Here is a 24,599-nt window from a genome sequence, read left to right on the forward strand (position 1 = left end):
GCTTTCAAAAAGATAAAAAGGCAAAATTCTCCCTTTCAATATTCATGCAGCATTTGGAGAGCTTTCCCATTCTTTTAGCCACTTTTTCTTTTATAAAATCAACCCTGGCACAAAGAAAAAAATAACTTTAAGCGCATGTTAGATGGAAAATGGCTTAGCTATTTTTTACTAATTTGCAAAACAAAGACACTAATTTTTAAATCCCAGTTGTTTTGTAAATATTTTCAGGCTTCCATTTCAGAGATTCTTCAGACAACCCCCCTCGCAAATGCGCAAATGTAGGCCTATAACTTCAGTGAGTGCTCAGACATCATCACAGCAGCTCCACATTGGCTAACAGCCCATGTATAAACCACACGTCTGATTATTAGAATTGTGACTGTTTTATTTTGACAGAAACTTTAGCCATCAGACATCAGATTTTTCTTTTCTAGGATTACCAGGGAAATGCAACAGTTTGAAATCCTTTGATGCTACCTAAACCTGGGGAAATTGCAATAGAGATTTCTGAATATAGAGATTTCATATAATTTTTTTTAGTGTTCTATATCAATCTTTTATGATTAAGTTATGTGTGTGTAGCTTTTACCCAGTATACAACACTTGTTGAAGACAATTTTTGGGGGAGTCTTGGGAGGAACAAGTAGCTGAAGCGAACAATTGAGAGATTTTACCACGGCACTACCTAAAAACTCAGAGCTTTGCCTTTGCGGAGTTTACCTTCTGCACAAGTGCGGCATCGCTCCGACATGATTGCAAGCTATATTTCCCCAACAACTAAAACTGCCTATGACGCACATTTATTGCGTACTTGCTACAATTACAACGTCTTTAAAGTGAGGTCATTTTACTTTAATGTGTTGGTGATATAGCGTAGTTGTTTTTGCACTGAATATAATCTTTATGTAAGTCTTGTTCTATATTGATGTTAACAATATGCTCGTTTTCCTGTTGTTTCTCCTGTGAAAGACGGAACTGTGTGACCCCCCCCCTTACCCCCCTCCCTCCCCTCCGCCGTTGTTGATGTAAAAATCACAAATAAACAAGAAGGCTCACGTTAATCATCTTTTGCTCTTTATTGATCACACACACATACAAGGTCTGAATATTCACATGAAAATCCCGCAAAGCGCACATGCGCACTTTAAGAATAAAAAAAGAAGTAGCGCAATTAAAACAGTTTAATTATAAAATGGCAAAACATGCAGAGGCGCTTTCATTAACGCACGTGCCCTTTGCGCACCTCTCAGCCCAGACGAATGCGCACGCGTCTGCAAAAGCCTCATGAGGTAAATTCATTTAGAAACTTAAAAACTAAGTTGTATTAATTTAACATTTTGGGGGAAGCTGTGAGTCCCTCTCGCAGCATGCCCACTTTTCACCGCCCAAGTCATATTTGATTCATCCTTTTAATAAGAAACATCCTCTCTTTGGGGAGAAAGTCAAGCATTTCTTTAATGAATCTCGGGATGAATAATATCTCTTTCAGATGAGACAAGCAAACATCCGGTGTGTTGACTTAATAATCAGACTAACTAATGGCAAAGCGTTAGCGGGGGGCCTCCGTTTTTGTTCCAAGCGTTTGCGTCAAACTTGGCGTCCAGATAAACCCAAAGGTGCGTCGGGGCGCAGAAATGTGGAGGAACAGGAGGCCAAGTGCACGTAAAGCTCCTGAGCGCGGCGTCGTCCTCCCTGCGCTCGTCTCTGGTTTGGTAAGATGATCTGGATGGCACAGAAGATGTGATCAGGACACATAGCAACAACACAGCACGAACATGGTGAGTTCCAACAGCAATTAGCCTAATTATGTTATGACAAAAAGAAATGAAACCAAATCAGAATTAAGTTATTATATTTTAAAAACCTCAAATTCAACCGAGTTTTTTTTGTTTCAAGACAACGCACAGCTTTTACAGGCCGTATTTATTTGTCTCGTACTTTACGCAGGTTATATTTATACAATAAATGTACGAAAACTTAAAAAATATATATATTTTCAATCTTACTATCGTACATAATGAAATAGCTGTGGTGAAAGTGCGTCCGCTCAGTTACCGTGTTTGAATACACCGTGCAGGTATGCAAATGATCAGACACGGTTAGCTTTGCACAGCTACACCTTATATACTACATATTTTCTTAATTATTGAATCTAAACAAAATATTTTTAATCAAAAATTTTAAATAAAATGATACATTTTAAGGAAATGTTGACTTTCTCTCATAAACAGACAGTCAAAATATACGCAATTTCCTTTAAAGTGGATCAGCATTAAAACTTTAAAACTATGTGTGGGAAAATTAAAACATACTCCGCAAAAACACATCCAAGTGGACAAGATAAATAAAAGAAACAGAAGCGGATATAAATATAATTTTAAAGTGAGAAAAAACAAGTTTTTTTCTGATTTATATTTTAAAATAATCTCGAAAAGCAGGTTTAGCCTAACGAACAAAAAACTCGAGGAACAGGATGTGATCACACTGGAAAATCCCCGATTGACCTACCTGAAGCCCAATTTTTAGTTTCCATCTTTGTCCTAAAAATCAATTATCTTTCTGAGCGAATAGAGACGCTTCTGTATATCAGAAAGTTTTGATTTCTTATTTTGATCCAGTCTTTACGCATCCTTTTTTGTCTAAATCCCTGCTAAGTCTCTACAGATATAGCTCCATCTCACACCTTGGATGACTCCGTCTTGGTTGCGAGTGTGTATATACTTTTACTAGTGGGTTAACATTACCAATAAAGTTTAGTGTACCTGCAGTAAACTTTATTGGGGTGTAAAGACATGGGTCACATGGCTCTGCGTCTTTTGTCTCCTTGTGGCTCTGCTCTTTGCGGGGAAAATGGCCTGCGAGGATGCCCCACATTTCTAGTTTGCGACAAAAATGTTTTTATTATTATAATTATTCCCTTCTTTCTCTATATATTTTAATTATTTTAAGCACATCAACAAAATATTGTTGATAATTGGAGTCAGACTTTGCGTAAATCCGCATGGCGGGTTTGGATGAACTTTTTTTGGCTACATCCACATGCTCTGAAACTGCCATAATTAATACAACATTGTGTTTACATTTTTTTTCGACACATGTGATTAAAAAAAAAAAAGAAAAAACAGCTGGGTTTCCTTTTAATCCACCCAGCGCCGATTACGCAAAACCTTCACTTCAACTGACATTTTATATGAATGTTAATATGAATGTTCTTAATTTGTTTCATTTTAGTCCGTTTTTTCTGATTTTCTCTTCAATTTTGCTTTGTCTTTCTTTTTTTAAAAATATTTTTATTATCTATCACCTCTCATGCATGCGGGACATTTGCGGGATATGAGGAGCTGCGTGTCTCTTATAAATGAAGACACATTCAGATGAAGGCTTTAATAGTTGAATGAAACATTTTAGTGGATTGACTGTCTGCACGACTGTTGACTCAGACGTATTTGTCTTTAGCCCGCTGCTGTGGCTACGTCATGGTGCACACCTTGTCTGGCAGGAAGGAGCAAATCCACATTTTGTTTTATTCTGAAGATTTTGTCGCATCTTGTTGTGTGTGGTCGTTGTTAGTTTTTTTTCTTGAGAAAAAAAAACGGAATCAAAAGATGGGTGCAAACATTCCTGGTTGTTAAAGGAGAGAAATTTACAGCTGAGTAATAAAAGTTTACGACTGAATCCTCCCTGCGATTGGCTGCGGCGAGCCACGTGGCCCACGCTCTATGAACATGAACTTTATGCTGTTGTCTATTCCCTGCTCCTTCCCTTGAATCAGCAGCAGACTAAGCCGCAGAGTAGAAACGCCTTTTTCCCTCTTTTGTCGTGGTTAAAAAATGTTACAAAGCCACTTTGCTCCACGACCGGATTCGATGGCGATCTGAGACTTCCTGACAGATGGATCTTCCGGACAGTTACCGCCTCTACAGCCGCAGCCAGCCTCATTCTCCCCCTCTGAACGCAATTAAACGGCGCGACTGGGAGAGTCAAAACAGCAGGCGAACCCGACAGAAAAGTCTTTCAACTGCAGACAGAAAGCCTGAGTCTAAATACTCTCCAACGTGAGTGAAAAAGAAGCAAGAGATGCGCGCTTTGTTGTGAAAACTCTGCCGCCATCGTGACCCCCTCAGCTGAGGAACAGCAGAGCCAGCTCAGGTAGGATCTTCCTTCACAACTTCTTGATGCACTTTCGGTGCATGGCGTTGAACTGAAAGCGTGCGTGGTGTGAAGAAACTGAAGTCAAGAGGATGTTTATTCCGTGTGGATGACCTAACCTGTAGCCTTGGAAATAGATTTGCTGATGCTGGGAGCGGTTGTCATGGTTCCTCACTGTTTGGAGCACCTGCGTGCGCAGCGGCTGGCATCGTGGAGGAAACATTTCACAAGAGCTGTGCTAATCTGTTGTAGTAAACTGCACTCTGATCGTGAACTTTCTCATCACTCATAGGCCCTTGTGACCAGGCAGTGACGAATTACAATCAGTGCTGGCTGACGTAGCTCCTCTGTGCGCTGCCTTTGTTGACTGAAGCTGTCGCGTGTCAGTGGCATTGCAGAAAAAGTGAGCTGCATCATTTATATAAACACATATTTCTATATTTTTGTGGGTCAAAGACAGACATATTATTGGTTTGTGTTATTTAGGGCACAGAGTTGGCCTCAGCAGTGCCCCCTAGCGATCAGACTGGTTCATGGGAAGGTGGGCGGGTGCTGAGGCTTGTTGTTTATGGCTGCTGGTTGTCGCCGGAGGTTCACTGCGGATTTCAGCTGACCCTGCTGATAAACTGCAGCGAGCTGATGGCCAGGAGGGGTTTGGGAATTTGGGATTTGTTGTTCTCAATTTTGTGAATTGGAATTTTCTCTTTTTTTGGGTTCCAATTTAATTTTTCCAAAAGAAAAATAATGTGTTGGATACAGTAATATGGCGAGTGAAATAGGAAAAGGGTTGCAGAGAATTGTATATATTTTAAGGGTAAAATAATAAGATAGTTTTACACCAACAAAACCAGGAATATCAATTATTTTACTCGAATTTTTCTATTGGAGATGTAAACGGGTTTTATTAAACTAGACGATGAGAACAAGAATGCACATGTGCTCTAATTATATAATAATAATTATTAATATTGTTCCAATAATTATTACTTTTATCTTAAGACTGAAATTTACTAATTCATTAAATGACTAGATGCGCAAATTTAAAACAAGGTAAACAACAGACAAATACATTTTCTACGCCAAATTGTTTGTTTGAGATGCTAAATTACAAAAGATAAATTTCACAATCAAGTAAAATATTCATACATAGAATAGATATTTTTGCTCTGTGTTTAACATTGAAACAGGAAATGGTGTGTGTTCTGTGTGTGAGTGTGTGTGTATGGGGGCGACAGAGAGCAGCACTTTCTGTACATTTATAGTTCAAAGCAGTTGTTTTATTTTAAGAATTACCAGCACAGTGTTCTGTTATTTTTTTTCCAGAAACTAAATCCAGTTTCGTGAAGCTCTCCTGGCAGCTCTGTTCTATCTTTTCATTACTATGATGTCTGGAAGCCTTTATAGTTTTACTGTTCCACGTGTTGTTTGCTTTTTCCCTCCTCCAAGAAACGTTGCAGTGACTCGTGTCTGCTGCGCTTTTATTTGAGAGAATCAGAAAGGGACAGTCCATTCATAAACGAGTTGTTAGGTAAATCTCAGTTTAGAATAAGATGGGGAAAAGCGCGGGCCATTGTTGAGCTCTTTAGTGTTTTTAAAAAGCAGAGTTAAGCTGACATCAAACTCGGTGAAAGTCGTGAAGCTGTCTGCGTCACCACATTTAGAACCTCACTTATGGGCTCAAAATTTTGCCTTATACTAATGGTCCTAATTTATGATGTGTGGATCAACATGTGCCCATTGGGCAGCAGCTTCCTGAGTGCTTAACGAGCATGAAGTCGAACACTTCCGGACATTAATTGGACTAGCCAGCGATGGTGAAGTGCTTATAGAAGGGCTTTACATTGTTAGGATGTGAATTACTCCTCATTAGAAGCGCGGGAGAGGGAAATGCATCATGGACTGGGGCAGACTTTGTTTCCTTTTTGTGTGTTTTTAATCATGGCTGATAATGCAGGAATTTTTAAAGGTTTCATGCAAATGCTGAGTTATGTTGTGGCGTCAGACAGCGAGGGATCTGCTCATCTAAAGAGGACTAACAGGTTCACGTGGAGACGGGCCTCGTTGCTGCAGGTTAGGCCTTCAGCACTGGAGCTAATTAAAGCAACGCGACATGTTGATTTTGGATGTTTGAAGAAAAGGCACACAAAAGGATTTAATCATATTTTTAAAGAATAAATAATCAAATAAAGAATATCTATGAATATTTAAGAATAATCACACGATAATTTAAATTTATAAATAAAACACCTCATAATAAATTATATTTATAGAAGCACCTCTGTTATAATAAATAAAACATTTTTAAATGTTATTTCAACTATTAATTTCCTATTTTAGAGTCTCTATTCCACTCCCCCATCCCTCCAAAAAAAAAAAAAAAAGTATCGTGCAAACGTGAGGCAAACGGCTCCATCCCTTTGTGCGTCCAAAGCTGTGTGCATGTGATTTGCCTCACGGGCCGCCATAAAACACTAAAACTCTGGGGAAAGAATGACCTTTCTGATGCTGCACACTGACACAGCCTCTGCTGCATTCCAGTCCACACATTGGCTTCACTGTTCAGCTTTTATTTACAGCCTCCACTTTGGGGACGGGCGGCTTTTTCGTGCGTGCGTGTGTGTGTTTGACAGGGAAACAATGAGACGAAGCCTGGCTAAAAAACATACTTATTCACTTTCGCTTTTAACTGTATTGTTGAATACATATTTACAATTTATTATTTGCAAAAATAATTTAATATATTTGACAGCAATTTAGAATTGAAACCGATTTTCTGCTTCACGCAGGCTCCGAAATTCGTGCGTATTTGCTCGGAATCATGGTGCGGATGTCACATGCGGTCACCAATAGGTAAAAGGAAACTTTTATTGCACCACTTACTTCCTCCTCTTTGTTCTTTTGTCTTTAAGGCTATTCGGGATTCCAAACAACTGACCAAAACAGTGTTGCGTGTTTAGGCTGGAACCACTTCGTAGTACTGAAAAAAAAGGAAAAGAAAAAGGAAAATCAATGCGTTTAACCAATTGGCTGCTGCAGCGCACCAGCTTTTCGGCAGACATTTCCAATATCGGCATCGATTGTTTTATTGGCATCTATTATGGCGTGTTGCAAAACGAAACGAGATCATGTGAATTGTCGTTTCCAGCGCACATATATGCGGCTTAATTTTTCATTCGCTTTAAAAGCCTTTGGAATTGGGGGCAATGGGAAGCTATTAAGATAAAAACGCTGCCTCCTTTGCCATAAGAAAAATAATTCATTTAAATAAATAAACTGTGCAGCCTTTTGGATAATAAAAAATAATAATAAATCACAAGAATTACAAATTTCGCCGCTGCGCCGGTATGAACTTTTGCCAGCTTTCCAATACGCCTCCAAAGTTATTTCCAACCCCGCAATTAGCTTCAGAGATAATTATCGGGTTGTGTTTCCTCTGTGAGTGTCAGAGGAATGTCGAAGTGAGATCAGAACAACACAAAAAAGACAAACATTATGGTGGGGTTATGCAGTGTGATGTTTGATCCTCCACAACAGAGGACGGGCCTGTATTTTCTCCAGTTTTGGAACGTGCGTAATCTCAAATGTGAACAGCGGGTCCTGCTGCTTAGCTTGGCCAAACTTTTTTTATTTTTGTTTTTAAGTAAATAACTAAAGAATTTAATTAAAAACTTGAAAAAAAACTAAACTGTGAAGCGATTGTCTGTCTCTTTTTTGCCCTCAAATGTTGCCCTGCACTTTCATCTGTGCGTCCGGAAGATAGCCTTGAGTTGCTCCGCTGCAGAGATAGCTCTTGGTGAGCTGTGGAACGTTACTTGTTTTATTGCCCCCACAGAAGAGAGACTATAAACGCATTCTTACCACCTACACCCCCCCGCCCCCAAAAAGCTGTGCTCACTTGCCAGATAAATCATACACAAAGGACACATTAACAGTTTGTTGGAAACTCACTGATATGACTGAGATAAACTCCAATATTCATCCTAGAAGGGCACCAAGCATGAAACTGTTGTGAAATCAGCAGGTCACAAGCGCACAATGTCACACTAAAAGGACTGTTTTGTGTAAAATCCTGTGATTTAAACATGTCATTTTTATTTTTTTGCGCGTTAAACTCGGAGAAAAACGTGATTTACTGGGTTCCACATAGATTTCCTGCTCCCCCTTCCTCCCCCTCCTCCTCCTCCTTCTGCTTTCTGAACATGGTTAGCAGCCTCGTGTCTTCCTCTCTAAAACAAATGCTCCTAAACTTGAAGTCCAAACTTCCCATTCTGTTCGGCTGGACAGTGCGCCACTCCAAATCCACGTTGTGTTTATCGGCATTTAGCACTAATGTTCAAGCTGTGTGCTAAAAGCTACAGTTTCGCCTCAACTCCTGCGCCTCAATTGGCTGAGAAGGGTCAGCTGACACTGTCATATTGTCTCTCACCGAGCCAAGCCTCGGCTATAACACTCGGGTTTGTGCGTCTTAACCGAAGATTGGAAATTAATAATATTCAATCGTCAAAGTAGCTCAAGTCCACTTAGGACGGCAGAAAGTCGAGGAAAAAAAACAGAAGATCCCGGAGAAAGGTGGAGTTGGTTGACACAGACGGGAGGAGATTGAAAAGAGACCGATAAAGAAGTGGGGAGAGTTGGAGAGAGGGTTTCCAAAGCAAGGCATGAATTCTTATTTTGCAAACCCGTCGCTTTCGTGCCATTTATCCGGTGGCCAAGACGTCTTGCCTAACGTCCCCTTAAACTCTACCACCTATGACACAGTCAGACATTTTTCGTCGTACGGCGCAGCTGTGACCCAGAATCGGATATATGCACCTTTCTACTCCCCTCAAGATAATGTGGTTTTCGGCTCCAGCAGGGCACAGTATGAGTATGGATCAAACGTGTTTCTTCAGGACAAGGAGGTGCTGCCCAGCTGCAGGCAAACGAACATGGGACTCAACACACAAAGCCACATTGCTCAAGAATACAGTCTGGATCAAGGAAGAGCAGGAACTCAGGAGCAGAAAAGTAACATCCCGATCTACCCGTGGATGCAGCGAATGAACTCACACAGCGGTGAGTTTTACTACGACAAATAAATTAACGAAATGGGCCAGTTTTACGATATGTCTTGCCAAGAGAGTAAGTTACTTTTTATGGCCCCATAAAACATTACTGTATCCCCTCGACTTGTAGATGGGCCTTAACATGTGCAAACAAACAGTTTCATTTTAAGAATGATATACTGGCCGTAATCGGTAACATGAGACAGACAGACTGACTGTGTGTTAGGAGAACTTTGCATATTAAAGCCGAGATGTCCTTGGAGATTACATGCTTTTGTCAGACAGGTCAAATATTTTTATTGCACTTCCAGATTTAACAATGTGACCGTGCAGCCACTTCAAAGTGGAAGCACAGACCGCAGGCAGGGGTGCGCGTCCATGTGAGGCGCGACTCAATGAGTACCTTTACTTTGTATTTCAGCAGGAGTGGGCTACGGGACGGACAGGCGCAGAGGACGTCAAATCTACTCCCGCTACCAAACGCTAGAGCTGGAGAAGGAGTTCCACTTCAACCGCTACCTGACCCGGCGCAGGCGCATCGAAATCGCCAACGCGCTGTGCCTGACGGAGCGGCAGATCAAAATCTGGTTTCAGAACCGCCGCATGAAGTGGAAGAAGGAGAGCAACCTGACCTCCACGGTGACTGGAAGTGAACAGACAGGAGCCTCGCAGGAGAACGAGCGCAGTGGCGCAACGGAAGAAGGGAAGGAGGATGACAAGAAGAAAGAATAGTTCAAAAGAAATGGGAAAGAGGGAGAAAATCACCCACTGACCATTTGAATCCAACATAACTACCTAAAAAAGAAAAACTACCTAAAAATGTATGGACTTGAGAGCGACTTCACTGCATGATGGCTTCCCCGCTGCTCTTTATCTCCTGTTGACCACAGGAGTGTGGAGCCACATATTCAAATAATACAGTTTGGTCCTTGTGACATTTGGAACATTGAGCTTTTATATATATATGTATAGTTATTATTATTATTATTAATAATATTATTATGGAAGTTTCTTCATTCCTACCATAAAGATCTGTTTTCCGTCAGTTTCCGTCCCTGGAAATCTGTGTATTTATCCCCCACACCACATTCATCACTGTGAACTCTTTGATCACCTCACTAAATATAGTGTTGGCTTAACTTAGCTCATTATAGTACATGCACATTCCACGGCATTAAGGAAAAAGAGCGGGCGGACACTTTTTGAGTGTTGACCAGTACTTGAATCTCCGCAGATATAAGTGCCCTGCTTTGACTATGAAGTTGCACGGATCGCGTCCAGTCCTCACACAATCACAACTGAAATGCCTGTATATAAGAAATGCAACATTGTGTAAGTCCCCCCCAAATATCCGCACATTTACTCGATTTTGTTAGGCGCTGCGTAAAAAAGAAAATAGCGCCTTTAATCACCTCTCCCCCCCCCTTTTTTAAAAAAAAATAATAATAATTTGACACCATAAGGTTTTCATGTGAGAAACATTTGTACACTTGCAATTCTTCACTTTTGTTTGAGAGATATGTATTTGTGTTTTGTCATAGTTGTGTATCATTAAATAAAATCTTTGTCAAACATTCTTCTCGTCTTGGGTTTTTCTCAGAATTACGCGCGTGTCCGCAGATTTTAGCAGTTTCTTTTGGAATAAGCGCGCTAACAGTGCGCGTAATGGCGACAAAACGCTTTGATGAATTCAAACATTTTGGAGCAAAGATGCTCAATGCTTTGGAGGAGAAATAAATGAAATGATTCCACAAAAAACGATTTATTTGATTTGGGTTAGTCACACTTTACAATATTAGACTATTCTGTGCGTTTTTACTAACTACATTGTAAAATATTACGCATTATTATTATTATTATTAATGTTATTATTATTATTATTATTGTTATTATTATTATCATGATTGTTGTTGTTGTTGTTGTAGAAGGCGCGTGAGTGGCGCAGGGCTGCACCCGTCCTGCTCCATTCCAGACAGCAGATGACGCTCTTGTCTAACGGTCCTGCCCTGTTTGCGCTAAAGAACCCTGCCTGGCCCCTAACAACTAACAGCTCAAAGTTTACCGGACACGTTTCTCCTATTCATCAATATCCCCATTGAGCATCAAGCCAATTTATGACTGGCCAACACGTGCACGTGATCACATACAAATACCCCATATTTGGGCAACGCGAGCCGGATCAAGAATTAAAAAAAAAAAAAAAGATAACAAAGCCTACTCCACCTATAAATCCGGGATTATATATATTTTTTGTTGGTCCGACGGCTGTGAATTTTCCAAAAGCCGCCGCAAAGAAAAGCAATGATCTACAAAAATAGGGAAATAACCGCAACCCACATCCCGCAGCCCTATGTAGTTTGAAAAGAAAGTGTCGCTGGTGGTTGAAAATGAGCTCACATGTTGACGCCTCTGGTCTAGGGCAAACAAGCGAGACAACTTCTCTCAACAAAATGTATAGCTTCGATCTATCTGGGCACAGGTCCAGCCGGTATGAGGGCGTAAATGGGAACGGAATTTACTCCTGTCCCGTCCCCACGACCTCTGTGCAACGGGAGGAGATGAGAGCCAGCCTGCGTGGCAACACGGATACTCCTCTGCTGTCAGGACCACAGATAACCATGGTCTCCAGTAGCTCCTCCGTGGACGCAAGCGGGCTAACCTACGGCGACCGGACGCTGCTGGGACGAGGGGCGGTCGGAAACCCGGACAGGAGCGCAAAATCCGGCGGCACCAAGAGCCAAGAGAGTGACAAAAACGCGGATGAAGTGAAACGAAACTCAAGTGTGAACCAGCTTCAGGAAAGTGAGCAGCGGCCGCAGATTTATCCATGGATGACAAAACTGCACATGAGCCACGGTAAAGTTTGTCTCATTCCTAAAGTGCGACTAAAATGCTTTCCCTTATTCACTCTTAACGCAGCAACACTTCTCTTCGCTCGTTCTAGTGTCCCTCTCGAGTTTTATAGGCCAAAAGAAGGAAATAATAAAAACTAGAGGTCATAAATTTTATGACAAAGGCATCCATTGCTCGTAAACCTGCTCTGTTACGGTGACGAGGTGATCTGTGCTGTGATTTACTGTGGTATAATTGGATAAAAGAACAGAATTGTGTTAAAACTTCTGGGGAAAATATATCAAAAACAAAATTCTCCAGATGCACTTTTTGTTTTATTCAATTTAAACCCCCTTTTTTTAAGATTTCACGTTTTTTGTTTTTTCACATCAGAAGTGTGTGTGAGGCTTTAGCCTCGAATTGAACTCTGCAAAACGGCGATGCCCTGACCCACTGATGAACTTTTCACCTCGAAAAGATTTGAATAGGCAACCACTTTAATGCCTCAAACCCAGAGGCGAGTTTTTAAGACTGCAAAGTGGAACACTGGCCACATTTTGAACATCTTAAAATGAGTTAACTATTTAGAAATACGCAAAGTACATAATTGGATGACTTTATTACGGCAACACAGGCCTTTTGATTTACAGAAGACTTTTTTGTCAAATTAAAACAATTGGGAAAATGTTTTCTATTTTTATTTTTCCTTTTTGGAATGCACAGATATATGTTTTATGGAGTTTTCTATTTTTCTTAGTGTGCCTAAAATAAACTAAGACAGCAGTTTGACGGCATTATGGCTAAATATTTTTTTATTTTTTGCGTGGCATTATAATTTAACAGGTGATCCAAATTTCTTAATAAAATAAAACAAAATATTTGTGTGAGTAAATAGCATTTATTTTAAAAAAATGAATCTGGACTGAAATAGTTTTTCGTCGTGAGGTTTACGCATGTTTGACCTCTACTTTTTCATTATTTGGACTTTTTTGTCTGAACATGTCATGTAGCTGAAAGCTAACTCCTTTTAATGCTACTTCAGAATCGGAGGGTAAGCGGTCCAGGACCAGTTACACCCGGTACCAGACTCTCGAACTGGAGAAAGAGTTTCACTTCAACCGGTACCTGAGCCGCCGCAGGCGCATAGAGATCGCCCACACTCTGTGTCTAAACGAGAGGCAGATCAAAATCTGGTTCCAGAACAGACGGATGAAGTGGAAGAAGGACTCAAAGCTCAAAGTGAAGGAGTAAAGAGGCTCGCACCGCAGCACCCCACACTCTGCAGAGCGCACGCGGAGCGCAGGAGTGCCGCCTGACCTTCAGATGAACCGCAAGGAGCAATGACATCATGACACCGCTCTGTGTGCTTCATCACCAATTATGTGTCACTTGCTGCAGTTTGGGACCTAATGTATTGAATATCACTCACTTTGATCAATCGGTTTACATTTCTAAATTAATTTGCTGCCCATGCGATGATAACCCCACTTTACTGCGTGAAGGGAACAGGAGGTTGAGGGGAGCTCGTCCCCGAGAGGTTCTGGTCTGCACTGCACTCACAAGATGCACAATATTAATAATCCGCTTATGGTTAAGAGAAGAGGTCACTGTGCGAGGGATGAAGTCATTTCCAGCTCTGTCAGTTTGTGTTTAGAGTCCAGTGAATCAAATAAAGGCTAAAGAAAGTCCTGAAAGGGTTAAGATCCTGTTCTTGTCATATCATGCTCGGATGTTGTGGAATGTGTGTGGACTGACCACTTTGTGTCTGTCATTTCTCGTGGAACATTCTGTAAACTGTAGTGACTGTATGTGAAACTATTGTAACGTGCAATGAAGTCGTTTCTTTCCTATGACGGTGCCTGCTAAACACAAGGCCTCAAATCACTGAAAGATCGCCTGTTTGTTGACTGTAATTAATAAAGTTGGACGTTTCCTTCACCGTGCCCACTTTTGTTCTTTACGCACACATATCAGGAAGTTTTGAAACAAGACAGCAGATTTGTTTTTTGCTGAATAAATACTTCTGATTTTTTTTTGTTGTTTGTTTGTCTCGGAGTGCTCAGAATTTCTGAGGCTCTGGGAAGTTTAAAGCCCCCCCATAAAACTTTATTGCCCCCTTTTCCATCACTCCGCAGGCTCACTGCGCTTCCTGTTTTGCCAGGGAAGGAAGGGACCCACAATCCTGGAATAACAACACACATGGACGCAAAACGTTGGTTTCCTGTGTGCGTAGCCTCACGCCTGCTCACTGTAAAGGCCATATGGACACTTTATTACACGGCCTATAACTGTAATCCTCAATATTTAGAGCGGCGGGCGCTGTCAAGTGGGCATAAAAGAATTTGCTGGGTGTCTCAATTCAACAGTAACTTTTCCAGAAGTACATATGCAGCAGAATAGCCCAAGGTTATGAGGTAATTCCTCTTTCTAGCTCTACTTAAGGAAAAGAAAAAAAAAGAACTCACCTCTCAAACTAATAGCTTCCTACTGAGCTTCCTTGATGGTTATGTGAAGCGGTCAGCACCGCGTCCACTTTCTTTGCGCTCTGCTAGGCCTGACCTACATGTGGAGGATGTTTTCAGTCCCTTTTTGTGCGTCTTTCTTTTATGGGTATTTTAAAGTTTACAAGGTTACATATGCCAATTGCCCCAAGCAGGGCCTGTGAATGGTGCATGGGGAGCACGTGGTGTCATTTAAGTGGGTTTTATGGCCTGGAAGAGCTGACAAACCTTCGATATATACACATCATATATAATCTTAACTGTCCGGAATCGCAGCTGCTGGCTTCCCCTCATCGGAGGAAGAAAGGGCTTTGTGGCAGTGAGGCTGCAGTACCTTTCTGCGGACTGTGGAGTAAAGCGGTGCGGAGACCTGCGTGATCGCTGCTGCTGCTGCTGTAAGTTGATTTTAACTTGACTCTGGCCTGCGTTTGCGCGTGCTTAATAAGAAAAAACTATACTTTGGTTCATGTGACTAAAGCAATTAATAGGCGCATCTATAAAATAGAAACTATTGGTGAGTTTTATTTAATTGGGAAACACTTGTTTGGTGAAAAGTTGCTTCATGGAAAGGACACAGACGGATTTTATTTAATTTTCTTGTCATTTTTATGTTTTCCTGTTGGTATTTATCATGTTTAAAAATATAATTTAAAACATCTTTAAATATTTTTAAATATTGGAAATAGTGCGTTTTTATTCAACAGTTTGGCTTAATCCTGTCAGCGGGAAAATATGAATACGCAAGAAGATGATGTAAGAAAACGGTAAAGGGGGGCAAGAACAATCAAAAATCATCTGGCACCCTGAGTCACCCTCCACCCCACCCTCTCCCCCTCGTTCTGTCCCAAACACGCGCACACACAAACACACACGTGCGCGCTCGAGGAGCTCCAGTTTGACCAAATATTTAATTTATTTTCACGCATTTAACCCTGTAACGCACATAAACGTTGATACATTTAAAACTAAAAAGGCCGTATTTAAATAATGCTTTAAAATGATCCTCAAAACAATCGTGGAATTATTTTTAGGCCAACGGAAATAAAACTATGGTAATTCTGTTGACTTTTGTGGACCTTTACAAAGATGCAAACATTTTAACAAATTTATGTAAGGTCCTTTTTGACCCAAATTTGCGGAAAAATCGGTGCGTAAAAGCGGCTAAGAACTGATTAAACGTTTTTAAACAAAAAGTTTCTGCGCTTTTGTTTTTGTAAAGGAATAATAACCTCCACCACCTCTATCCTCAACCTGCTCTGGTTATTAAACAATTGGTTGTTGCTGGATTGATCAGTTTCAGGCTGAAGATCCCGATTGAGCTTTAAACCTTCATATTTTTTCTTTGCACTATTTTTTAAATTAACAAACAGCTCACATTTCTAATCAATGTGTGGAATTGCAAATTGTAATATCATATTTTGTTTTTATTTAGCTTTTTGAGCTCACATGTGGATGTTGTTGTTGTGGAGATCCGCTTTTTGATTGTGTTGGGAAGCTAAATAGACAAACAAGGATTTCCTTTAATAGCAAATGTATTTTTATTGGCAATATGAATCTGTTCAAATGCGTTTCTTGAGAGTCTGTTTGTTGGCTTGTTGATAGTTGTGCAGTGTTTTTATTTTTTTGTGAGGTGTGTGTTATCAAACACGCACTTTCAATAGGGGGCACTGTGTGACGCGCTCCTGTGCGGGTCGGCAGCGTGTCCTTGTCACAACCTCTTCTGATTTTCAGACCTAAATGTTTGTTTCCCTCAATTTTTAAAGATTTATTTGTCATTTCACGTGCAAATATTTGTCTGTGATTGTTAGACTGGTTTTCCTGCAGCATAGCAAGAGAAACATTGTTTCTGCGTAAACAATAAATAACTGTGTTGGTTTAAATATTGTTTCTACTGCTATCAAACTCATAAATGCCGTGACCTTTATTCCAATTTTGATTCACAATTCAATGCGCCCTGTAATCACGCTCAGACAGAGACCCTTTGCTGTTTCGGCCTAAAAGTGAAACAGAGTAAACATCCGTTTTCACTGCCACGTTCTTCGCTCTTTTTCTGTTCCTTTCTCTGACCTGTGAAGCTGACACCCCAATCATTCAGCCCGCAAAGGTCATTTCCGGGTGAACACATAGTTCTCCTTTGTTTGGGTCCAAACACAAACCATTCTGTTCCCGTATATTTTTGTCTGGACTCAAAAATAATTCATTTATTTGTAGCGCAGGAATCTAAAATGTTGTATCATAGAAAAGCTAAAAAAAATCACATTTACTTATTTTTTAATAGTTATTTTTTAAGGGAAACAATTAAAAAAGTTACTTGATTTGATTGACCCAAATGACTACTGCGTATTGAAGTTCTGGAACAGCCGCGCGTCTCCCGAACTTCCTATTATAACTAGAGGCCAAAATAATTATTATAAAATCATACATTCAGCTCAGAATGCCATTTTAATTTTTTGTTTTATTTATTTATATCACCGTGTTAATGTAAAAAGTGTTTAAATACCCTCAAATATATATCATTTTATGATTGACTTTAAATTCACTTGATCTAATTTTATAGGTTATTAAAACAATTTTACACCAAGAAAAAAAAATCTCAATTTATGACATTTTAGCACCTCAGGCAATTCAGCTTCCAAAATTACTTCAGAATACACTGTATAATTTAATTATCCACATTTAGACGATTTAAATAAAGTAATTTGGAAATAAATTCTAAATATTTTCACTTAAAATAGATTTTATTATAATTCCTAATTAAAAAAAGGAATTTCTTATTTCTTGGATTGAATTAAGCGGCCTTCGTGATTATTTGAAGCTGAATTGTGAATTTATTGATCTTGAATAAAGGAAATGTTTGTGAGAATTCTTGATGTTGGTGCAATCTGCATAATTTGTTAAAAAATATGAATAAAATGATTGCTGCTTCAATTTTCTGTGCAGTCGTCAACATCAAAGTAATTAAAACCTTCTTGTTGCGCAGGTTATCAGCCCGAGCCCCCCCACAGCTCTGCAGTAAAACGCAGTCAGTGGTTTATGTGGCGAGTTTCAGAAACCTCTGCTCCCCAGACTGCAGCTTCCATTCAAACCCTACGAGTCTCCAGTCTGTCTGCACTTCATTAAAACTTTTTTATTTTTTGTTTTAACTGGACCATCCAGCTTTATTACACCTGGGGAGGGTAAACGCGAAAAGGCTATTAGGTTAAGGGGTTTGATTAAAAGCGCATCGTAACCATTTTTATCAGGGGGGCGGAATATTGCTACTGCTCCTCGTGCGCGCACATCAAGGAAACGGATCCTATAAGGAAGTTTGGAACCGATTCATTCTGTTTACATGTATGAACGCGCTTTTTTTTTATATTTTTATTTTTTTTACTTTTTTCAGATGGGGGGTGTGGGGGCACGGGTGCAAATGAAACATCGAATTAGTCCGCCCGCGGCTCTCATTTTTTGTACTTCTACATTATAACTAGTTATTGAACTAGGTGCACGATCTGAAAGCCATTTGTGGGGAAAAGAATTCATTGCTGTCTCTCCATCAATAATCCTTGGCAGTGAACTATTGGAACCAGTCAAACGCGGGGGGTGAAACGCAGGTCAGGCTGTCTAACTAATATTAAAATGCGTTCGCCAGAGCGCATGGGGCGAGAGGGGAGTATGTGATGTGCATGCAGAGCTATCACAACGACTGAGCACAACAACATGCATGCATATAGATGCGTAAAAAGCCAAGAAATCACAATTTTTGTCTTTTTTACCTCTTCTTTTTAGTGTTTTCTTTGCTTTAACCATTTTCTCACTCAATAAAAAAATCCATCAAGCTGATGTACAGAATGTGAGCAGAATTACATGGATGAAGATGTTTTTGAGGGCCCCTGCACATCTCCACTGTTATCAATTCTATCGATTCACAATCTGAGCATGTTTGCTGGCTCTAATAACTCCCAAACAGGTCGCAGGTCCGATATTACATTTTTCATCCGAGGCTTTTCTCATTAGCTTCCAGAGTGGCAGGAAAAAAGGTTACGGCGCGGTCAGTATGGTAATGGCAGCCAGGAGAAATGCTTGGGAACAAAAGAAACTTATTTTTCATCTGCGCTGTCACGCATCCCTTTTGTATCCGCCGTGTTTGTAGCTGAATATTCATACAGAAGATACCTCAAAGGCAGAGGGTGAATGTGGAGAAAAGACACCCTCTTCTCTTTGTGTTTGCATATGTATAAAGAAAAAAATGCACACTTTAAGTCTGCCTCATGATATGGAAAATATATTTAAAAAAAAATAATTTGTGGTTTAAACTCGTTGTTTTTGCACAAAGGATCTCCTTTTCAGAGTCAAACCCAGATCTTTAGTTGCCTATATGTACCCTGTAGAACCGAATTTGTGTGGAATACAAGCATTCGCAAATACGTCTCTACAGGAATACATGGGGAACTGAAATACAACAAAGGATGGCTCTGATTGTTCTTCATCAGCCCCTCCTCACTTGCCTCTAGCTGTTTTCCTTCATCCCCTCCTTCCTCTGCATACACAAGCACCAGTAACGATGCGTGCAGCTCACACCCAGGCACCAGCAGTTGCTATCTCTTTCTGCTGCAAACGCATCCACGCTGCAGATAACCCTTGGATTGTGTTTGTAGGCCAGAGAGGCTAAAGAAATGTGTGCGGTTCGCGGCTACTACTGTGTCAGAGCCTGTAAAACACGTTAGGAACCAGGGGTCGTTTAAAAGTGACTGATTTACGGCTTTTATTGCTCTATAAAACGCCTCTAACATCCTCGCCAGGGATAATAGAAATGTCGTGCTGCATTCTTTACAAACAAGTGCAGCCAGAAATATGATATGCAGTTGCACAGTGTGTTTTTAACCTTGTTATGTAATTATAGCTGTGAAAATAAACACTTTGGCTTACAGTGTGTTGCTGCAGACCAAAATATTGAGCTGAGTGCCCTCCTAATTTATTATTATTATTATTATTATTACTACTATTTGGAGAATTGTTGTTGCTTGTTGACCTGTCTGCTACTTTAGTTGTCCTTCTGACTCCAGATGTTTTATAGGAATAGCTTGTGACAACTTTCTACATGCAGACAAAAAGAGTTTACAGTAAAGAAGACAAGCTTTGAGGTGGATTGTGGTTTTCCAACAGCAGCTCAATACTGATTTGAGCGTTAATGTTTTTTGTGTCACGTTTGGAGCCAGGCCATGTTTAAACCACGTTTAAAAGGATGATGTAAACACCCACATGCAGAAATGACTTGTTTTGTGCACTATACGCATTAGTGACTTGTTAGAAAATCTTCTTCTGCATTTTCTGTCACGGAATTTGGCTTGTACTTGCTAGTGTCTCCTGTTGACTGTAAACAGGAGTCTGTACCCAGATACATGTTTGTGCGTCTTAGTTTTGCTAAAAAAGAGAGACTCCTTTAAGCACACTGAATTGTTTTTCCTCTGTTTATAGCAGATCTTATAGGTCATTAAAGTATGACTTTCAGGCCTGAAACTACAAAAACTCTGATTACATAATGTTTGTTGTGAAGTCAGCAGGTTATTGTTTAATTTTAATGGCTTTATGCTTGGCTGCACGGTGGATGAGTGTCATCACTGCAACTCTTCAGTTTGATTGTTCCTCATCGGGGTTTGTGCCTCTGCTGTACAAAGTTTAAATTAATTCAGATTAAAGAATGTTGGGTCTGCTGTTTTCCTTCCAGCAAACCACAAAAATCTTGGTTTTTATGGTTTATAGGCTGTTACTCTAATGATAATGTAAATAAATGGACTTCAGGACGTAATATTTGTTTTTTGTGAGTAAACTACTTTCTATTGGGGTGGCCATGGTGCAGAATGGTTGACTTCTGATCGGACGATTGCAGGTCTGGTTCCCGCCTTACCTCAGTGTGTGGAAGTGTCCTTGGCTAAGACACTGAACCCCACATTGGTCCTGTTATAGGTTGGTGTCAGTGTTATGCAGTGTATGAATGGGATTGTGACTGTAAAGCGCTTTGGGCCTTCGAATAATTTCAATTGCTCTATCCTCCTGAAAACCAGCCTATTTATGAAGGGGAAATTGTTTTTTTCTGTCCTTTGACTCTCGAATGAGACCTGATGTGCTTAAATAAGAACATTCTAGCCTTTACAGTGAAATCTCAGGTGTTCAGGTGGGATTATGACAAGTTATTATTATTATTACAAAATAGATTATACAGAAAAGTAAACACTGACTTAACATTAAAAAATTGAAGTAATTTATAACATCTAATATTTCCCTTTGGTACATTATGCAAAAAACATACACACAAAAGACACATGGCATAACGTATAAAGTTTAAATTCAAAAGAGCAATTTAATATCTTTGATTATGCCAATGAGTACAGACATTAAACAAATGATCTACTTTTAGGTCATAATTGTGCTGGTTCTCAGGAGGATACATGTGCTATTTACGTTTATTTTAAATCAGTCAGATTGCTGTTGCTTTCTGCAGCAATTGTGTTTGGAATGTGAAAAATAGAAAAGTGAAAGCACCTGAAACAGGAAATGATTTTACAGAATTGTGATCCTCTACTATGTGATATTACAAAGAAAAAACAATTTCTCTATTTTTATTTTCTGTTTTAGACCATCTGGGGCTAAAATGGTTCTAGGAGAATTATCTAGATGCAAATCTCCATGTTTGCCACATGTGTATTAATGAGCCATTATCCTTTCCACAGCTAAGGTGCTGCTGGTAAAGGAGGGGCTTCATATATTTAAAGCACCTCTCTGGCCTTCACACTAACACAACGATCGGTTCTCTTTGGCGGTGCCCTATCCTTGTCGAGCCTTTGTCCCTTTGAATAATTGGAACTGGTAGATTTTGCCTGTTTTATGTTTTTTTTTTCCTTGGTCAGCAGCAACTAGTTTGTCCCCAAGATCAATTGCCGTGGTAACACAACCAGAGAAAGGGAGGAGAGGAGAAGGGGGTGATGGGGGAGAAGGAGAAACACAGGAGGAGAGAGAGGGAGAGAGGGAGAGAGACAGAGATTTTTGCCCACAATGGCGACTGTAGGTATGCTAAATACCTCTGGTTCCTTATCCGGGAACTACCTCTTTCTCTGCTATTGGGCCATTGGGTCACGTGGTTAAAGTAACTTTACAGGGCTGCTCGCAAGTAGGAGGGCTTTATGAAGCAGAAAAACGACAAAGCTAGAAAAATTATTTTCCACTCCAGAAATTAATGATCATGAGCTCGTATTTGATGGAGTCTAACTACATTGATCCGAAATTTCCTCCATGCGAGGAATATTCGCAAAATAACTACATCCCAGAGCATAGTCCAGAATATTACAGCCGCGCGAGGGACACTGGCTACCAGCATCATCACCAGGAGTTATATCCTCCGCGGGCGAGCTACCAGGAGCGCCAGTATAACTGTGCAAGCATCCCTGAGCCTGACACGCCAAGGGGACATGGAATACCCCATTCTGCGCACCTGCTGACAGGAAAAGGGCAACCAGCCTCATGTGAAACGCCACAGTTGTCCATGTCCCCTGCCACCCCACCGGCCGCTGCCTCCGCCTGCAACCAAGCTACCCCGGAGCATCCAAACAGCACAGCCTCCTCCAAGCAGCCGGTGGTGTACCCATGGATGAAGAAAATTCACGTCAGCACTGGTAGGCAACTTATGTGTTTCTGCTCCCTGCTCTCCTCGTGCTCCTGTCTCCCTTTCCCTCCCTTTATCAGTCGCTCTGACTCCCATCTCGTTGCCAGCCCCTGCTCCGATAGCAGGGAAGCCTTTGAAATGGCACAATTGAGGCGGATTTACGACTCGGCATTGGTAATTACACCCACCATAAATTTTATAGCCGAGGTATACTCAGGGCAGCCGTATCACCATGTGGCTTCTGCTGTTATGTATTGCGCGCGGCAGTGAGAGGGGGAGAAACGAATAAAAAAAGAAGAGGAATTGAGCTTTGTAATCTTGCATTAATAATTTAGATCATAGTTGAATGTTAGTGTCGTCTCGTTACGCACACAAGTTCTTTTACTTCCCTTTTAAATTTCTCAAAAGAGCTAAACATTCATGTCCAATAAATCTTTCCAGCCATATCTCAGTTGAGGCCATTCTTGTTTACCCCTCCTTTCCTCCTTTCTCTGTCTCCCTTTCTCTCCACTTCTCCTTTTCTCCAGTGAACTCCGGTTACAATGGGACGGAGCCAAAGCGGTCTAGGACAGCATATACCCGGCAGCAAGTCTTAGAATTGGAGAAGGAATTCCACTATAACCGATATTTAACTCGGCGGAGGCGCATCGAGATTGCGCACACCCTGGTGCTCTCCGAGCGACAGATTAAAATCTGGTTTCAGAACCGCCGGATGAAATGGAAAAAGGACCACAGGCTCCCGAACACCAAAGTGAGGTCCTCCTCCTCCTCCGGGTCCAACACAAGCTCAGCGGCCGGCGGAGTGGCCGCTGCATCGGCCACTAACACTGGGCCCGACGAACTCAGTGGAGCACAGCATGGCGAGGATATTACCAGGTTATAAAACAAGATCGAGGGTAGACAAAGAACTGCTTATTTATAGGACAATTCTATATTTTGTTTTCGTAGCTATCTCGTGCGGTTTCCTTTAAGTCCAAAGTTATATAAAATGCATGTTATATGGCATGGATTACTGCGAATACCGATGAATTATTTTTACGTGACTACAGGGTTTAATTTATTTGAAGTTCAATTATGATGTTTTTTATTAAAAAATGTTTTGAATGAAGGTGGAAAAACAGTAAAAAAAAAGACATTTTATCAAATTGTTATTGTGGGCCATTGTTTTGCCCTGCTGCCCAATGTAAAATGCACAATCTATTTATTTCACGCAACACTGGAAGGATACACTATAATGATAGTTATTTTTGGTATTAAAAAAAAGCTGGAACACACCATTGATCTTGAACGTGTCTGTTTAGGATAAGGTTTAAAAAATGTGTGAATTACCTCGTGTATTTCAGATACAGGTTTTTTGGTCTTCAGTTTAGTTTTTCGTGGTGTTGATGTTGTGTTTAGACCGTCAAAAAGCGGATTATTGTGAACTGCAATAAACGGACTTTAGTGTATTTGTGCTAATCATATTGGTCAATAAAACAGTGAGTGTCTACTAGTTTTAAAAAACGTTTTTGTCGGAGTTTGTTTGAGGAGAGATGACTTTTTGTAAAAACTGTACAGATGTGTATATTTAACGTTTTTTAAAGTGATGTTTTCACATTAGCGCCACTATTTGTTCCATCATTTTTTAAGCCGTCCTTAAAGTGGGGATTTGTCCTGACAACATGTGTGTAAACGAGTGCCAGAATATTTCTGAAGTTGAAATCTGAAGGAAAAGGTTGCCAGCACGGAGCATTGCACCAGCCTGAAGGGCATTAAACAGCATCGAGGCCCTCCAGCTCCTCGGATACCTTTTAACTTCAGATCAAAGATTTAAAGATGCACGAGCTTAAATTAGAAAGTGTCATTTCTTAGGTTTTGCAAAATGTTGTGGAAATATGCACTCATTTATTTATTTTTTTCTATTTTCCACACGCGCAACAAAGCTGGGTTTTTTCCAAAATGTGACCAAAAAAAGAGTAATAAAGTCGATGTACTGCATCATGTGGTGTTCGTTAACTATCACAGTGAGGACAGTAATGTAGTTACATTTGTTCACAGGCGTTGCAGCAGCGTCATGGCCATGAGGAGGAGTACACTGCTGCTTTCATGTGTGCTCAGTCTCTGGCTTGAGGTTGTATAAACACTTTGCCCGCATGCTTGCTGACTCCCAAGTGTGCAGTTTGCCTCCATGGTACGCAGCAGCTTGAGAGAATGTAGAAAGCTAAAAAAAAAAAAAAATCTCTCCAGCAGCCGTGTGTAGTGCGCCTTTCTTCGGGCAGGAGGACCAACACACAACAGGACTGCTCTCATCTGTAACCCTGCTGGACTGAAAGCAAAAGATGCTTTCAAAGCTTTAATAGAAATGTCTTATTTTTGCACTTTTTTTTCTTTTTAGACAGATGGAGTTGACTTCAACTCAAAGACGCGCAAGAATTTGATAGATTATTGAAAGTG

General features: G+C 40.5%; 4 protein-coding genes and 1 long non-coding RNA gene across 6 annotated transcripts in view; 4 read left to right on the top strand and 1 right to left on the bottom strand.

The window, feature by feature from the left end:
- Nucleotides 1-24,599, top strand: part of hoxc10a (homeobox C10a) — a 47,455-nt gene that overhangs the window by 16,694 nt on the left and 6,162 nt on the right. The window lies entirely within an intron of this gene.
- Nucleotides 531-5,023, bottom strand: LOC112158734. Its single transcript, XR_002921352.2, has 2 exons — nt 4,269-5,023; nt 531-1,722 (listed from the first exon to the last, which is right to left on the bottom strand). It is a non-coding gene; the product is annotated as an uncharacterized LOC112158734 (long non-coding RNA).
- hoxc6a (homeobox C6a) lies at nt 8,311-10,761 on the top strand. Of its 2 annotated transcripts, none has more exons than XM_024292222.2 (2): nt 8,311-9,204; nt 9,619-10,761. In XM_024292222.2, exons 1-2 carry the CDS (start codon nt 8,808-8,810, stop codon nt 9,924-9,926), a joined length of 705 nt encoding a protein of 234 aa, XP_024147990.1. In that variant the 5' UTR covers nt 8,311-8,807; the 3' UTR covers nt 9,927-10,761. The 2 variants fall into 2 exon arrangements, with proteins under 2 accessions (XP_024147990.1, XP_024147989.1); XM_024292221.2 differs by having other exon boundaries at nt 8,312-9,204; nt 9,616-10,761.
- Nucleotides 10,827-13,969, top strand: hoxc5a (homeobox C5a). Its single transcript, XM_024292225.2, has 2 exons — nt 10,827-12,050; nt 13,069-13,969. Exons 1-2 carry the CDS (start codon nt 11,582-11,584, stop codon nt 13,275-13,277), a joined length of 678 nt encoding a protein of 225 aa, XP_024147993.1. The 5' UTR covers nt 10,827-11,581; the 3' UTR covers nt 13,278-13,969.
- On the top strand, nt 17,913-24,383 carry hoxc4a (homeobox C4a). The gene is made up of 2 exons (XM_024292215.2): nt 17,913-22,176; nt 22,694-24,383. Exons 1-2 carry the CDS (start codon nt 21,741-21,743, stop codon nt 23,047-23,049), a joined length of 792 nt encoding a protein of 263 aa, XP_024147983.1. The 5' UTR covers nt 17,913-21,740; the 3' UTR covers nt 23,050-24,383.

The sequence above is a fragment of the Oryzias melastigma genome, linkage group LG7, assembly GCF_002922805.2.
Source record: "Oryzias melastigma strain HK-1 linkage group LG7, ASM292280v2, whole genome shotgun sequence".
Classification (NCBI taxonomy): domain Eukaryota; kingdom Metazoa; phylum Chordata; class Actinopteri; order Beloniformes; family Adrianichthyidae; genus Oryzias; species Oryzias melastigma.

Bases quoted from the DNA above. Each gene is read 5' to 3' on its own strand.
- hoxc6a (XM_024292221.2), top strand. From the start codon at position 8,808: ATGAATTCTTATTTTGCAAACCCGTCGCTTTCGTGCCATTTATCCGGT. The intron at 9,205-9,615 runs GTGAGTTTTACT...TTTGTATTTCAG, and splicing joins GCGAATGAACTCACACAGCG to CAGGAGTGGGCTACGGGACG.
- hoxc5a (XM_024292225.2), top strand. From the start codon at position 11,582: ATGAGCTCACATGTTGACGCCTCTGGTCTAGGGCAAACAAGCGAGACA. The intron at 12,051-13,068 runs GTAAAGTTTGTC...ATGCTACTTCAG, and splicing joins AAAACTGCACATGAGCCACG to AATCGGAGGGTAAGCGGTCC.
- hoxc4a (XM_024292215.2), top strand. From the start codon at position 21,741: ATGATCATGAGCTCGTATTTGATGGAGTCTAACTACATTGATCCGAAA. The intron at 22,177-22,693 runs GTAGGCAACTTA...CCTTTTCTCCAG, and splicing joins GAAAATTCACGTCAGCACTG to TGAACTCCGGTTACAATGGG.